This window comes from Eptatretus burgeri, chromosome 17 (genome assembly GCF_056783735.1).
Source record: "Eptatretus burgeri isolate ZD-2024b chromosome 17, Ebu_testis_v1, whole genome shotgun sequence".
Lineage (NCBI taxonomy): Eukaryota > Metazoa > Chordata > Myxini > Myxiniformes > Myxinidae > Eptatretus > Eptatretus burgeri.
The window spans coordinates 21,758,353-21,773,731 of NC_140977.1; the positions used below are offsets into that span (position 1 = coordinate 21,758,353).

General features: G+C 46.5%; 1 protein-coding gene across 5 annotated transcripts in view; it reads left to right on the forward strand.

The window, feature by feature from the left end:
• Positions 1–15,379, forward strand: part of LOC147009510 (fibronectin type III and SPRY domain-containing protein 2-like) — a 113,869-nt gene that overhangs the window by 42,460 nt on the left and 56,030 nt on the right. For 3 of the 5 annotated variants that reach the window (XM_085861268.1, XM_085861264.1, XM_085861267.1), the window contains exons 1-4: positions 781–865; positions 2,555–2,803; positions 5,402–5,635; positions 10,451–10,473. In XM_085861268.1, coding sequence (XP_085717394.1) covers positions 2,666–2,803; positions 5,402–5,635; positions 10,451–10,473 — 395 coding nt within the window. In that variant the 5' untranslated portion in view covers positions 781–865; positions 2,555–2,665. Of the gene's footprint in view, positions 1–780; positions 866–2,554; positions 2,804–5,401; positions 5,636–10,450; positions 10,474–15,379 lie in introns of those variants that run through there. The other 2 variants (XM_085861265.1, XM_085861266.1) reach the window with 1 other exon arrangement.

Below are 15,379 nucleotides of genomic sequence, written 5' to 3' on the forward strand. Positions count from 1 at the left end.
GATCATTTTTATAACTTGGTCAAACATTATCACATTGTCTCATCCTTGACTTCTGAAACAATCTACATCGTCAAATACCGCTCGTGAACCACCATCATCTTCAGACTTGTGTATATATATATATGTATGTATATATATATATATATATATATATATATATATATATATATATATATATATATATATATATATATAAATTTATATATATTCATAATAACATCTGATAATCCACTGATGAAATAAGAGGTGTGATATATAGTAAACCACTTGAATGTATCTGCCAAAGTCACAGCCTCACCCATCTACTTGGCAAAACACAGGCTGCACTGACAACTTGACATCTTCCATCGGTGGAAGCACCCATGACAGGCACAATACCCTGCACCTCACAGCCATTATAACTGCTCGTTATTTCAACACAAACCTGACAAAAGTGCAGCAAATCCACATGTCCCTGAAACTGCCTCTTTTACCCCCCTAACCCCCCCCCCATGGTCCCACCTCCTTGATGACTTTTCATGACATATTCTGTTAATTATATGTTGATGCATATCATCTTAATCCTTTAAATGCAGAGGAATATTCAATTCAAATATTGCAGAAACCTTTCAATGACCACACACTCAACTATGATTTCATTACTTGAACCTCCATTGGTTTTGTTCGTATGCTCGGTCTTCGTTCTCACTCCAATCAAGTTCTATGGATGCCTGGAGTCGCAACAGCTGCGTTTGGTGCTAAGTTTACTCTGGGTTTTTTATATCTTACACATGACTCATGGTGGGGTGGGACATCACTGTGGTGTTCATCTTGCACATCGCTGCAGAAGCGACAGCAGGCCACAAACCTTCCGCTATCTCAACCTGTGAGTGGAAGTAGATCTGTGTTTTAATTTGTTTGTTTTTCATTTGGTGTTTAGCTGTTTGTTACCTGTAATTAAAATAATGACCAATGGAAAAACTTAGGGTTAGAGTGTCCCCTCTGAGCCTTGATGGTTGGCGGTCATATCAAAGATGGGACTTTCAGCACTTTGAGGATAGAACACAGAGAAGTCTTATGGGTTGGCATCCTTGAGGGAGGGAGATTTATCCTTAAAAGGGCCTGCTGACCTCAGACAGAAAATGTCTGCCTACTAGGTGGCACTGTTGCAACAGTGTATGAAGTTACTTCCCCGAAGGTCAACCAACGGTCATGTTTTGTCTGATGCCAAGTCCTGTTGTTTGTCTGTGTCCATGTGGGTCAGGTCAGGTATGGGAGCATGTGCCAGAACAGCGCATCGCTGTGTCCACTTTCCACCGGTACTCCAGGGGCCTCTGTCTGGCCATCCCCCAGGCAGATGCCAGGCCCATCCCCATCTCCTTGAGATTCTGGTCGACCTGCTGCAACCACGAGGCACGTGGTTGGCCCACTGGCCTCCTCCACTCACGAGGCTCCCTCGCTGAGAGAATCTGGTGAGCAGGATCAGCGTCAGAAAAACGAGCCACATGACCATACAGCCGCAGCTGACACTCACGGACTATGCAGGTAACAAATCTCATCCGAATCTCTCTCAGCAACCGCTCGTTGGACACAAAATCCGACCAGCGATAGCCAAGGATTCTCCGAAGAGACCTGGTACCAAAGGAATTAAGTCTCCGTCTCAGATCCTTGGTCAGAGTCCAAGTCTCGCATCCATAGAGCAAGACTGGAAGCACCAAGGACCTGAAGACTCGGACTTTCGTCCTCCCACACAGGTACCGGCAGCGCCACACCCCATGATCCAGTGAATCCATGACTCCCCAGGCCCGACCCAGACATCTATTGACCTCTGACTCGCAACCAGTAGAGAGACATGAATATCACTGCCAAGGTAAGTGAATCTCTCCACGACCTCAATATGTGGGTGCATGACTTGTTTGTGTGACAGATCTTCTCCAAGCCTTAGAAACTGTACAGAAACAAACAGAACAAGAAAAAGAGCAATCAGAGATTGCAGACCCTCACCAGGACTTCTTTTCAGCAGTGTATTTTTCTAGGTTTTCGGGTAAATCCAAGATGGCTGCCAACCATGTGATCTTTGATATAATATGAGTGAACCTTTTGTTCCTCGTGGACAGGCAGTCATATGTGTAAAATTTTGCCTCGACTTGTTCAGCCACTTCAGAGAAGATTTTTGAATGTTTTTTTGAAAACAATATGGCTTCAGAATCACGTGAGTGATGACGTCATAATTATCATTCTAGTATTATATAATTATTTGTAGTCGTACCAATGGCGAAAATTTCATCTCAATCAAATAAGCGGTTGAGGAGGACAGACAGACAGACAGACAGACAGACAGACAGACAGACAAACAAATGACCCAAATGGAATACCCTCTCCTTTGACAAGGGTGAACATGTGTGTCACTGTGTGTGAAGTGTTCTTTGGGTGGAACGATGATGTCTCTCACAATCCCACATATTATCATTGTTCGTCTTCCCTCGATACGGACAAACTTGTGTTCGGTAATTTCAAAACGTGTCTGCAGTTTAACCACCTGAAATTGATCACCTTTGTTTTTTGTTTTTTCCAGTTATTGGAATGACCATCCTGAAATCGTGAGTCAGATGACAGGATTGACCCTGAAACGTCAGGATCTCAAGCTGGACAGCAGCAACCAGCGCATAGCCGCAGGTACAAGGAGATGAACCAAATGGAGAGGGACACCCGAGTTGTGGATTTGCAGCACGAAGTATCACAGAACGTTGAGGTCTTGAGAAAGAAAGCGCAGCAAGTGGAACGTTTTGTGAATGAAGTCGAAGATGTGTTTGTGCAGCTGGAGGTAAATGCCACCATTTTTCGAATAATCCACGAGACTTTTCTAAGTACAAATTTGTCATCTTTGTGTTGTTTCTATCTTATCGACAAAGTCATCGGAGACGTAATGTTTTCAGGTTGTCCATCCGTCTGTCTGTGCGTCCATGATAAGTTTTTTTTGTTACCGTGACAAACTTGGGAGAAGTATGTATAATGTATACATAAACTGATTAGATTATGGGGTCAAGAGGTCAAAGGTCATGTCAGGTAAAATTTTCATGTTTGAGAACAGCAGAAGGGATTTAAGTCAAACTTGGTACAAGTATGTATGTTGATGTAACTAGTGCATGCCCGTAGATGCGTGGCCGTACATGCAAACCCTCCCCCCCCACCCCCCGCAAAAAAACTCAAACCGCGTGCCAGAAACAACAACCACACAAGCCGTTCCTTCGCTTTCACATGCCCGTACGTGCGTGGCTGTGGTGCAAAAAAATATATATATATATACACTTTAAACCTGCTTGCCAGAAACAACCACACAGGCCGTTCCTTCGCTCTTGCATGTCCGTACGTGCGTGACCGTACGTGCGTGCCCATATGTGCGTGGCCGTACATACAAAAAAAAACTAAAAAAAAAACTTTCAAACCGCGTGCCAGAAACGACAACCACACAGGCTGTTCCTTCGCTCTCGCGTGCCCATATGTGCGTGGCCGTACATGCAAAAAAAAAAACTTTCAAACAACCACACAGGCCATTCCTTCGCTCTCATAAACGACGACTGGATTGGGGTATTGTGTTTATCTATAAATGCGGATAAGAAATCGAGAAATTATTAGGATACAGTAAGTCATCACAATCCAAAAGTAGTGCGTGCCCATACGGAATGTTCACATCATTCCACGAATTATTGCTTGCATTGAAGTAACAACTGCTGTGATACTTACACACAGAGTTAATTAAAATCAAGTTTACCTCTCTGTCTTTGCTTGCCATGACATTCGCTGCCATTTACCATTGGCACTCCTACCCCACGGTAACTAAGGCACCGATCGATCCCCATCGTAACCTGCACGGCACGTGACGTCATCGTCGGCCGGCCGTGCACCGGCCTACGCAGCCACGCCCACGCAGCAACGTGTCCTGTGATTGGTAACTAAATGGCGCATCGGCCACGCCTATGCAGCACGTGTCCTGTCATTGGTTGGTAAATAAATGGCCATAACTTGGGAATCACTTGTCCGATTAATATCAAATCTTGAAAAGGCACATACTCAGGTCCCCAGCAATATAGCTGGCAAGTTTCAATTAGATCGGACCAGTGGTTGTCGGGAAACAGTGGTCACAGCGACACAGACACACACACAGACACACACACACACACACACACACACACACACACACACACACACACACAGATTGCTGGAATTATAGATAGGTGAAATGAGGTCAATGAGATGACAAATGAAGGGGTTGAATGCAGACTGCAGAGCAATGAGTAAGGAAACCCGTCGTTGTGAATCGTTTTTATCACCAAATTGAGATGTATTTCGTTGGCAAGCATGCTGAGTGGAGCTGAATTCCTTAACACTTCCAAAGGCCACAGCGTTTTGACAATTGGAAACAAAAAACAGTTGTGCACTTTTTTTGAAAAATTATTTTTGGAACAATTTTTCTTCAATAAATAAATAATAATAAAAATCATCTCCATGTACATTGTACACACCTTTATCTCGTTAGCACCTCTTCATAAACAACATCGCTGAGGAAACGGCGCTTCTTCTTTGTTTCCTCATCCAGGGCAAGAATACGGAGGCTTTTAATGGCCAATTATTCAATTAGCGCCAACGTATTTTGCCTTTTCGCAAGGAAAAACACGAAGAGAAGAGAAGAGAAGAGAAGAGAAAAAACCCGTAATGGCGAACGCGGCTGAGTTTCTCTTCCCCATCGACCACGGCAACGCAGCAACGCTTCCTGTCATTGGTTGATTAAAAATGGCCGCAGCAACGGTTCCTGTCATTGGTTGGTAAATAAATGGCCATAACTTGGGAAGCACTTGTCCGATTAATATCAAACCTTGAAAAGGCACATCCTCAGGTCCCCAGCAATATACCTGGCAAGTTTCAATTAGATCGGACCAGCGGTTGTCGAGAAACAGCGGTCACACACACACACACACACACACACACACACACACACACATTGTTGGAATTATAGATAGATAATTGGCAGCGGAGGCATATCTGTCGACGTCAAAAAGTGCTGTTCTACTTTTATCCTTGTGTATGGTCGAGCTTGCTGCATGTGTTGAACGTGCTCTGAGTTGAGTACAACTTTAAGCTTCCTGTTTTGCTTTTACCCTTTGTCAGTCTGAACACCTGTTGCTCTTTCTCATTTAGTACTTCCATGAGCCCAAGCTTGATGGTCACGATGATCCTGCTGGTCATGCTACTTCATGAGCCTGATGTTCATGATGGACACAATGTCTAATCCCAGATGTTATTGATCATGGTCATGCAGTAAACTAATGTATTGCTGTCAGCTTTATCAATTAGACCACAGCTATAATAATCAATATCACAGGTTTCAATCGATTGTTACTAACATCCTTGTTTGTTGATACAGGAGTTTGCTTTGGCACACAGAGAGCGAGTGCTTGCAGAGCTCGCTAAGCTGTCTGAGCTCTTTGAGGAGAGCTTTGCAAAGTTGTCTCAGACAATAGATCATGAACACAAGGCCCGACTTGAGGCTCTGGAAGCCCAGCAATTCAAAGTACATGTTGACCTGCAACACATCTCCAAAATGATGGACAAAGCCAGGACTGCAAGCCAAACAAATGACAAAGTGAAATTTCTGGAGGTTAGTGTTTTCCTCCCAATCTTATCATAATTTCACTGCATTTGTCTGTTCCTTTTGGCTCAGCGAATTTTATTCTCTCGGCTCGGTGTGCTTTAACTTTCGGTACAATGTGTATCCTGATCTGCCGATATATATATATATATATATATATATATATATATATATATATATATATATATATATATATATATATATATATATATATATATATATATATATATATATATATATATATATATATATATTATTACGGCTGTGGAAATTCGCAAACCACCATTCAGGTCCCGTTGGTGAGATATCTCTGTAAGTACATGTGTAGTTAGCCCCAAACCCATTGTTTAGAGGGAATAAATGTGATTCATTCGGGCTGCGACGCTTTGAGTCAGTCGTTTTTCTTTCTCTATCTTTTATTTCAAATAAAAACCAATGAGGACGCTCGGTGGGCTTTTCGCGCCATTCTTCCCCGCGCTTGGTGTGAGGGGAGAGAAGCAAGGGGAGGGCAGCTGGCGCTCGATTGGTGGATGCGCGGTGTGATGCGGCCAGGGAGGAGGAATGCCCTTCTTCGAGACCTTTCTCGAAGCGCCTCGAAGGGGGGTGGAGCAAAGAACGGGGCGGAGCAACAGCGCGGAGCTCTGAGGATATAAAAGTCGGAGACGGGGGAAGCAGTTTTGTAGATGCTCTTGCTTGGTGTAGATGCTCTTGCTTGGTGTAGATGCTCTTGCTTGGTGTAGATGCTCTTGCTTGGTAGATGCTCTTGCTTGGTGGATATACTTGCTTCGTGGTTGCTCTCATCTTCCGGCTCGCTCGTCCTGATGGCCGCTGGCCGGGTCTTTTGTGAGGCAGTTGTAAGACCCCGCTGGCGGGAAGGAGCGTCCGCCATTCCCCTCTCCCGACTTCGGGCATCCACGTTCCCCCCCCCCTCTATCCGCGCTGGGATAGCACCGAACACTCGGTCCATGGCGTCGAGTGGCCAACACATGCAGGCGCAAGGCACGCCGGAGAGGCCTCGCCTACCACGCTCGGGCACGTAGTCGCGGCCAGGCGGGACCACGTCGACGGACGTCGGAGAGGGACTCGACACGCTCAGGGAAGTCGCGACTTCCATTTCTTTTGGGTTCTGTGTAAACGTGTGTGTGTGTGGCGCCAGTATGGTGAATTAAAATTGTATGTGTTCTGTGTAGTAAATCATATTCGGTTGTAGCTCTGCATCGTTCCTTGCTTGTGTTTCTTTACGGTGATTGTAAATACGTGTATTGCTTTTATTGTATCCCTGTGACTGTAATATACGTGCCTTCCATGCTTCTGTATTAAATGTGGTGTCCGATTGTTCCCCGTTTTGCTGCGTCCTTTCCTTCGTTTGAATCTCCATCTTGCTTCACGTAAAGGGTTCGTGGGCTTAATACGCCCGATAATTAATCGGAACCGTCGAGGCCGACGATAACACCGCTCGGTTATCCCGATAGCACGGAACGGACCGCTTAAGCGGCCCGTGTCCGGAGTCGACCTGCGGCGAGGTGCGATCGCCCGGTTTACCATCCGCATGGGTACTTAGGTAGGTCGAGTTTGGCGAACAACCCTATCCCACGCGGGTGGCCGATTGGCACAATCGTGGTGAGGCCAAAAGGCCCACCCGTGACTAGCTCCCGGCGTTAGTCCGAGAGGGTCATGACAGAATTGTCCGTCCGGTGGGCGACGTGCCGCGATTCGAGTCACGTGGCCGTTCTCACGCCGGCGGGCGCGAATTCGCAACAATATATATTGTTGTGTGCCAGGTGAGAAGACCACTGGGGGGGGGGGGGAGCTATCTCGGCTCCCACTAGACTCCCCGGAATCGTAGGCCATCGCACACTGATAATTCTGTGATGCGGCGAGTCGCTTAACCAACCATGTACGCCAATAACTCAACCACGTGACTTAAGGTCTTCCGTCTACTTAATCCGGTTACCTAAAAATAACCACGTGATCTAATTACTGGGGAACATGCCCTCAGTACGCCTTGTCCGAACCGGATCACTCTACCAGACCGGATCACTTTACCGGATCGGATGCAGCCGAGCGACACTGCCAAGGACGTACTGGCTAAAAGGAACGGATCGTTGGGAATAAAGTCCCGGCTAATCTAGGATTCGGACCATGCTGGATCAATGGAGAAAAAGACAAAAACGAGCAGGGAACATTTATAATAATAATTTATTAACAATGGGGCGAGGAAAGGTATGTGGCACGATCAAGATTCATTGGCGTGTGCAAGCAGAGATAGGGAAGAATGGTGTGGTGCGACAACAATCAAGCAACTTATGAAAGCGTACGGAGAGCAGACCTAACCCGAAAATAATAATAACAATCTTCTGCAGGCTTACTTACATATACAGACGCCAGGACACGTACACAGACACACAACACCCGATGAAGAGGGATTGAAGCAAGACAGGAGAGGAGTTGAGGCCACGGTCTCTCGGTACCTTTGTATAATTGATACGCAGTCCCCGGACGTGCCACCAATATGCTTGGGGGGAATGCTCCGTGGCGCAGTACCCCCCCCCCTGACAGCTGGCGCGTCATCTCCTGCTTCGGGCAGCTCATGTCGAGACTGTGGGCGTGAAGGAGGAGCTTGAGTTGGAAGGGTGGAGTCAGTGTCGTGTGGGCGGAGAAGAGGAGGAGGAGGAGGAGGAGCCCAGCGATGACGACAGAAGGCAGAGTCGAGGTCCAGCTTGAGCCGAAGGCGACGCAAGGCAGAGAGAGAAAGAAGAATCCGCTCGGACCTTTATAGACCCCTCAGCGCGGGGCAGGGGGCCACCCCGAAACTCTGACACCAGCCAAATCGGGCGCTCTGATTGGCCCCGACCCCCTGCGCGGCCCGGCCTCGATGGCCGGAAGCAGCAACATTCCACTTCTGGCAAGGTGATCCCATGCCGCAAAGATGTCTAGCTCTGACCACACGACATGATACGAATCACCCACACCGAACTCCGCGCCATGAATTGCCTTGCATGAACCCCGGGGCCATTCCCTGACGACTGGCCAAGAGTGGCGTCGGTCCCGCACGGGCACCCCGACCAGCCCTAGCCAACGCACCCGGTCCGTGTGCGCCACGTGGCCCGAGCTGTACAACATACCTCCGCCCGATCGCAGCTTCGCTGCCCGTAGAGGCGAGAATGTAAGATGTTATGGCAAACCCATGCACAGACAGCAAGATGTGTCCATTCGTGCCCGGCTCTGTATGATAACAAAGTGTCGCGAGCGATGCACAGGTCTGCCTTTGAGAGCATCTTCTGTACAACATCTTCCATTCCGATCCACCATTACGCACGTGGCCAGCACTCGTGTTCACCCGACTCTGCTATCGTGTGCATGGAGCGAAACCCGATCGACATAATTAGTCAAGAAATGGGTTGAAAGGAACGCGCTGCTTGGGCCTTGCACACTCGCATCCCGCGCAACGTGGCGTGGGGTTGCCTTTCTATTATCGGCCTCGGTACGCGTTCCGTGTAGTGTGGGCTTCGTGTTGGGTGCGTTTCCCGCCCATTGGGCAGAAACTACTGCTGCAAGTGCATCTGGCAGGCCGTGTTTTCTACGGAGGGTTGTGGGTGTAATGCCTGCTGGCCCTTTGCTGAGGACCCATCTCACAGCGAAGGGTGCACGTGGCTCAGATTTACCTCAGGAATAATCAGAAAAGAAAAGTAGGAATGAAGTGAGAAATAAAATGAAGAAGAAATGATGTAAGCAAAGCTAGCTATGAGATCCTCGCAATGCATGCCCCTGTTGTCCCGTGAGACAAAAGGGAAGGGACTATCTACACGTATATTAATGGAATAACTGTCTTGGGACTACTATCTGTTGGGTGCATGCGGTTATGAGAACCACAACAATATATACATACATACACACAAACATACATGGTGAGTGATCGAGATATGTAAGGACGATGGCAAGCACTTTATTAGTGAGTCATGGAGTAATTTTAGACAAGGATTGTAAGAACACAGTGCAATATCTGTATTTTTTCTGTATTGGGGGAAGGCTGGTGTTGGCTTCGTGGTTCGGATGGCTGGCTTGGGATCCTAGGGTCTTGAGTTTGAGCTTTGTTGGCTGCTGAATTAACACCAGGTGAGGTTGGCTCAGCCCGTCATCCTCCTGATGTCAGCGAAATGAGTACCAGTGTACTGGTAAAAGGGGCACAGCATCAGTGGTGCAGCTGTGCTCCAAGAAATGGTCGGCGTGGCGACCTGTCCAGATTGTGCCAAATCGCCAAGGAAAAACTGCTTCGGCACTTCCAATGGTCTGTTCAAGAGTATGGTCCACAAACAAAACAAACTGCATTGGGCAATATGGCTGCGACAAAGTTGTGGGAATCGAACCAGATCTGAACCAGATCATGTCAAATGTGTACAATGTGGCCACAAATTTAATCAGCTTGGAATTCACATTGCCCAATAAATATAGTATATTGAGATTGTTCAAGAAGACTAATGCTTGCTCTTAACTTTGCTTGTACATTTATTTTTATTTATTCGTATGCAGCCTGTGGCTGCTTGGCTGCATCATCTTCTGGAAGCGCGGCTATGCCGCTGATGCAGTGCCCCCCTGTTACCAGCATGCTGGTACTCATTTTGCCGACCTTAGAAGGATGACAGGCTGAGTCAACCCTACCTGGTGTTAATTTCAATGGCCCGACAGAGGCTTTGACTCAAGACCCTGGGATATTACGCCAGCACCTTAACCGTTATGCTTGCACATCTTCAAGACAAATTATTATGTGAAATGCTATTATAGTGACTCTGTGCTGATGTTGAACCTTTCTTTTTGTTTTTCTAGATCGCTCAACTGCTCAACGACAGGTGAGGTCGTCCGCTTCTCAGCATATAATCATGGTTTACCTTCTCACAAGATGGAAAATTACAGGCGACTCTGGAAATTAGCAAATAAATGCTTTAAATGAAACAAAAATGTATCACCATTTCTACGTTGTTTGAGCAGTCAGTAGCACAAAACCCAAGGTTCTTCAATACGGGACTTTCAAAATGACGGAGGATTGCGAAATGAGGCGGCTCGCTGGGAACCTTTAATATGAAAGAGTGGCTATTTCAAAATGGTTCACCACACTTGTTCTTTTCCTGAATGCAAATCGGACTCACGAGAATGTTGGATATACATGAAATATTCATGGGTGAGAGGAGTCGGGTTTGTGCCATTTACTGTCAGTCCAAAGCTTGCAGCGGCAGTGGATATAACACACACACACACACACACACACACACACACACACACACACACACACACACACACACACACACACACACACACACTGGTGCTTCTCCTTTTACCAATAGATGCAAAAATGGAGTATAATTTATCTTGTGGCCCCACAACAAAACAAACAATATTGTTATGGTTGTGGGGGTAGCTGGAGGAATTTCTTAGGAAAGTTAGGATTGAATCGAGTTGTTTGGTTCGTGGACGTGTAGGAGACATCTCGATGCGATTAAGTTGGGAAAATGTGAGCTTAGGTGTTACGTGTCACCACACGGGGGTGGTGCGGTGTTAATTAGATAGGGATTAAGAATAAGTTCCCCCAGTGTGTGATTGCCCCCTTTAACCTATTCCGACGTTTTTGCATTTTCAAGTGAGCTAAAAATGCCGAGCAGGCAGAAGCCCCGCCTCTAAGGGTGACGGTGGGTGAAGCCACTCCCTGGAGGTGGAACGGTGGTTCGGTGTGACGTCAACAAAGAGATCTGGAGGAACGCATAAAGTCGGCGTGATGAGGGCAGTTGTAGTCATGGTAGGAACGTGGCGAGGATGGAGGATCTCGCTTTGCTCTCCTCTCGGTGTGACGAAATGGCTTTCCTTCGACGCATGAAGAATATGGCGTGATTCTCGTATTCGTGCGGAGGCGATTTGGCTCATGTGGTGAAGCGAGACGCTGGCCATCGACTCTTGACCGGTCGTATGAGACGGGCCTCGAAGCCTCGTGTATGTCACCAAAGGGGATGGCGCAATTCTGCAAAACCGTGGCATCGGTGAGGACGATCAACGCACTGCACGGGGTCTCTGACCTGCACGGGGTCTCTGAGCCTTGGGGTTGAATACCACTCACGAATTGCCTGACAAACGTTCCCGCTACGAGAGATTGGCTTGGCGCCATTTTGCGCACGTCCACATGTGTAAATCGAAGAGCCTCAATTCCAAGATCCACAAAGACCATCTCCGGACAAAGCTGAGTGCCAGAATAAAGGAGGGATTTTCTTTTATTTCGTTTTCCCTTGTTAGTATTTAAGTCTGTGTGTCGAGGCACCTCGACTTTAGACTTTAGTTTATCTTATGATTACTATCATATCTGAATTATTGTCCTTGGTAAATATTTGTCTATTTTCATTAAATCCACCTTATCTTGTTAATGTGTCCATGTATTTGTTGTGGGGTTTGAGTATAACCCCCCCCCCCCCCCGTGCTTCCCTGTGCCTCCATCCCTCCGCCATTGCACCTTTCCCCTCCCACGCACGTTGTAATCTCTGAGGATCAACGTGTCCGCCTCTTATTAGGGAAAGAACTCCTCAGATATCCGGGCTGGCAGTGTTGACCACCCGTCACCACAATTTGGGTCTGGGGATTAACCTAGACCGCCAGCTCTGCGACAATATACTTATAACGGTGCTCATTCATTCTGGGCAGATTACATCATTTTGAAAGTCGCGTATTGTTTAATGTCCAACCAACAGGCGAGTTCAGTCCAAAATGATGAAGCATAAGTGATACTTGAACACACCGGCACGGCACTGTACACAGCCAAGCAACTGATGTCTGGAATTTCGTTTCCCCTCTTCTCTAACTCTGCCTTACTCTATATATATATATATATATATATATATATATATATATATATATATATATATGTATATGTATATATACATACATACATACACACAGCATTGGCCATGGATTATATCTCGCATGGTAAAACCCGAAATCCACAAAGAACAACCATCCGTCTGCCACCAGATGATTGTTCCTGCCAATGAAAACCATTCAATCAGAAGGCATGTGGTGTGATTGGAGGGTGACAAGCACTCCCCTGATCTTCAATGGACATAAAGTCCTCCACCAAGGCATCACTTCCAGTCCGAATGCCTTGTCCTGGTGACTGTCAAACAGACAAATATTACATGGTCAACATCAGTAAGACATCAAAAGGAGCCGCCTATCCGAATTTCGGGTTTTACCTTGTGAGACATTATCCGTGGCCGACGCTCACCATAACAACCAGGAGGTATGATTGATGTTTCAACAACGAATCTGGTCATTATTGATTAGACATTTATCGGTATGCCTTCCTGATGAAAATTCTGAGTAGCATGTCGTTGAAGTCATGGGAACTCACTCCTACGGAGGGATCTAATTGTATGACCATGCATTCTGGCCCTTCGGGGTGAGGATGTGTGTATTTGATTGACCATGTGCCTGTGGGCCGAGGGGTATGCCAACGGGACAGACTTGTTGGCCATGGGGTCAAGGTGCGCAAGCTGTTAAAATGTTTTGATTGTTTTTTTTTTACCTTTTTGTGTAATATTCTGCCTCCATAAGAGGTAAAGAAACCCTAAATCCAGGTAGGTGGCACCGTTTGATGTTTAACTGATGGTGACCATGTTTGACAGTCGCCTGGCCTAGGCCTCCGGATTGGAGGTGACGCTATGGTGTAGGACGTTATGTCCATTGGAGATCGGGGAAGTGCTCGTCACACTCCACACATTTCAATATATTATTTATATACTCAGTCCAAGAACTTTTGCCAAAGCCCATTCTTCTACAATGTACTTGTAATTACTCAGTGTTTCTCTAAGCAGATGCTGCTTGACATTACTTATAAATCTCGGGAAGGTTCAATATCCAGAAAAAAATTCCCAAACTCTCACGATCCTTCCACAACTAAAAATCCAACTGCAATATTATTACTTGCAACTTTCTTACTCTGCTCAACTTTTAGAATTAACATCTCACCTCAACAACCATTATGGAGTTTTGCATCTAATACATATATAAAGCTCTTTCTAACTACCAATTGACTGACTGACCGATTAATAAAGATCGGTGCCTTCTGGGTGACGTAGAAAGCTGAAATGTTCTGTGCCGATGGACATCGAAGCTCGTCCACCAGAAAAGGTCACAGAATCGTCGGATGATATCCATAAATGAAAATATAAATAAATGGAAAAAAAATGAAAAACATTAAGGAAAAAAACGCAGGTGAGTGACCCGAGACAATGGAAGACTCGAGACAATGGCTGAGAGACTCCTCACCAAACGCAGACGAGAGTTTCAGCAGGGGCTGCTTGCAGCCTATGTTTATCTCTGTGAAGCGTTTGATTCAGTGAATCGGGATTCCCTCTGGAGGATTCTAGGTCTTCGTGAGGTGCCACCAAAACTGATCAATCTGATGTCTGAACTCGACTCTGGTACTGAGAGTGCTGTGAAGTGTGGTGGTACCATCTCTGACTTATTTCCAATTGTTACTGGAGTACATCAGGGGTGTGTACTGGCCCCCCACACTTTTCAGCGCTTGCATGGACTGGATTTTGCTATCCTGTCTGTACCTGTTTGTCGCGATGATGTTGAGGTCTCAGAGAGATTCACTTACCTTGGCAGTGATATTCATGTCTCTGCTGGCTGTGAACCAGAGGTCAATAGATGTCTGAGTCGGGCCTGGGGAGTCATGGATTCACTGGATCATTGGGTGTGGTGCTGCCGGTACCTGTGCAGGACAAAAGTCGGAGTCTTCAGGTCCTTGGTGCTTCCAGTCTTGCTCTGTGAATGTGAGACTTGGACTCTGACCAGGGATCTGAGATGGAGACTTCATTCCTTTGGTAGCAGGTCTCTTCGGAGAATCCTTGACTAAGGCTGGACGGACTTTGTGTCCAATGAGCAGTTGCTGAGAGTCTCAAATGAGATTTGTTACCTGCATAGTCTGTGAGTGTCAGCTGCGGCTGTATGGACATGTGGCTGGTTTTCCTGACGCTGATCCTGCTCACCAGATTCTCTCAGTGAGGGAGCCTCGTGAATGGAGGAAGCCAACCACGTGCCTCGTGGTTGCAGCAGGTTTTTCAGTATCTCAAGGAGATGGGGATGGACCAGGCATCTGCCTGGGGGATGGCCAGACAGAGGCCCCTGGAGTACCGGCGGAAAGTGGACGCAGCGACGTGCTGCTCCGGCGCATGCTTCCATACCTGACCTGACCTGACCCAGGACAATGGGGAAATGCAGTTCATATGTTTACACGATGTGTCAGCACACCCCGCTAGTATATTATACAATTGATTCCATTTTATACATGTGTTAACCTTGCACTGAAGGCAAACCCAACAGTCACTTGTAAAGAATTTGCGACAAGCATTTTGCTTTCAGATTCATTAAAACATTGTATTTGGTGATGTTGAGTTAACACCTTCATTGCCACATTGTAGATCGTGATTGCCTTTGATGTCAAGCAGAGGTGAGTGGCAAGTCAGGTAAATGTTTGGTCATAATACAGACATATTATGTTATCATTATGGATAGCACACAGAGGAAGGGACAAGCCCATAGTCACACAGGCTTCCTCCCACGACCTAGATAATGTCGGCATTCAACGCCAGCTGACTAAAAATGCAAGACCATTGAAGATCCTGACAGTATGAGTGCTGTTATTACCAGTGTCGACTGATAGAGACTCGTCTTAAACACCTCCATAGATAGGGTTGGGAGAAGAAGCTCTGC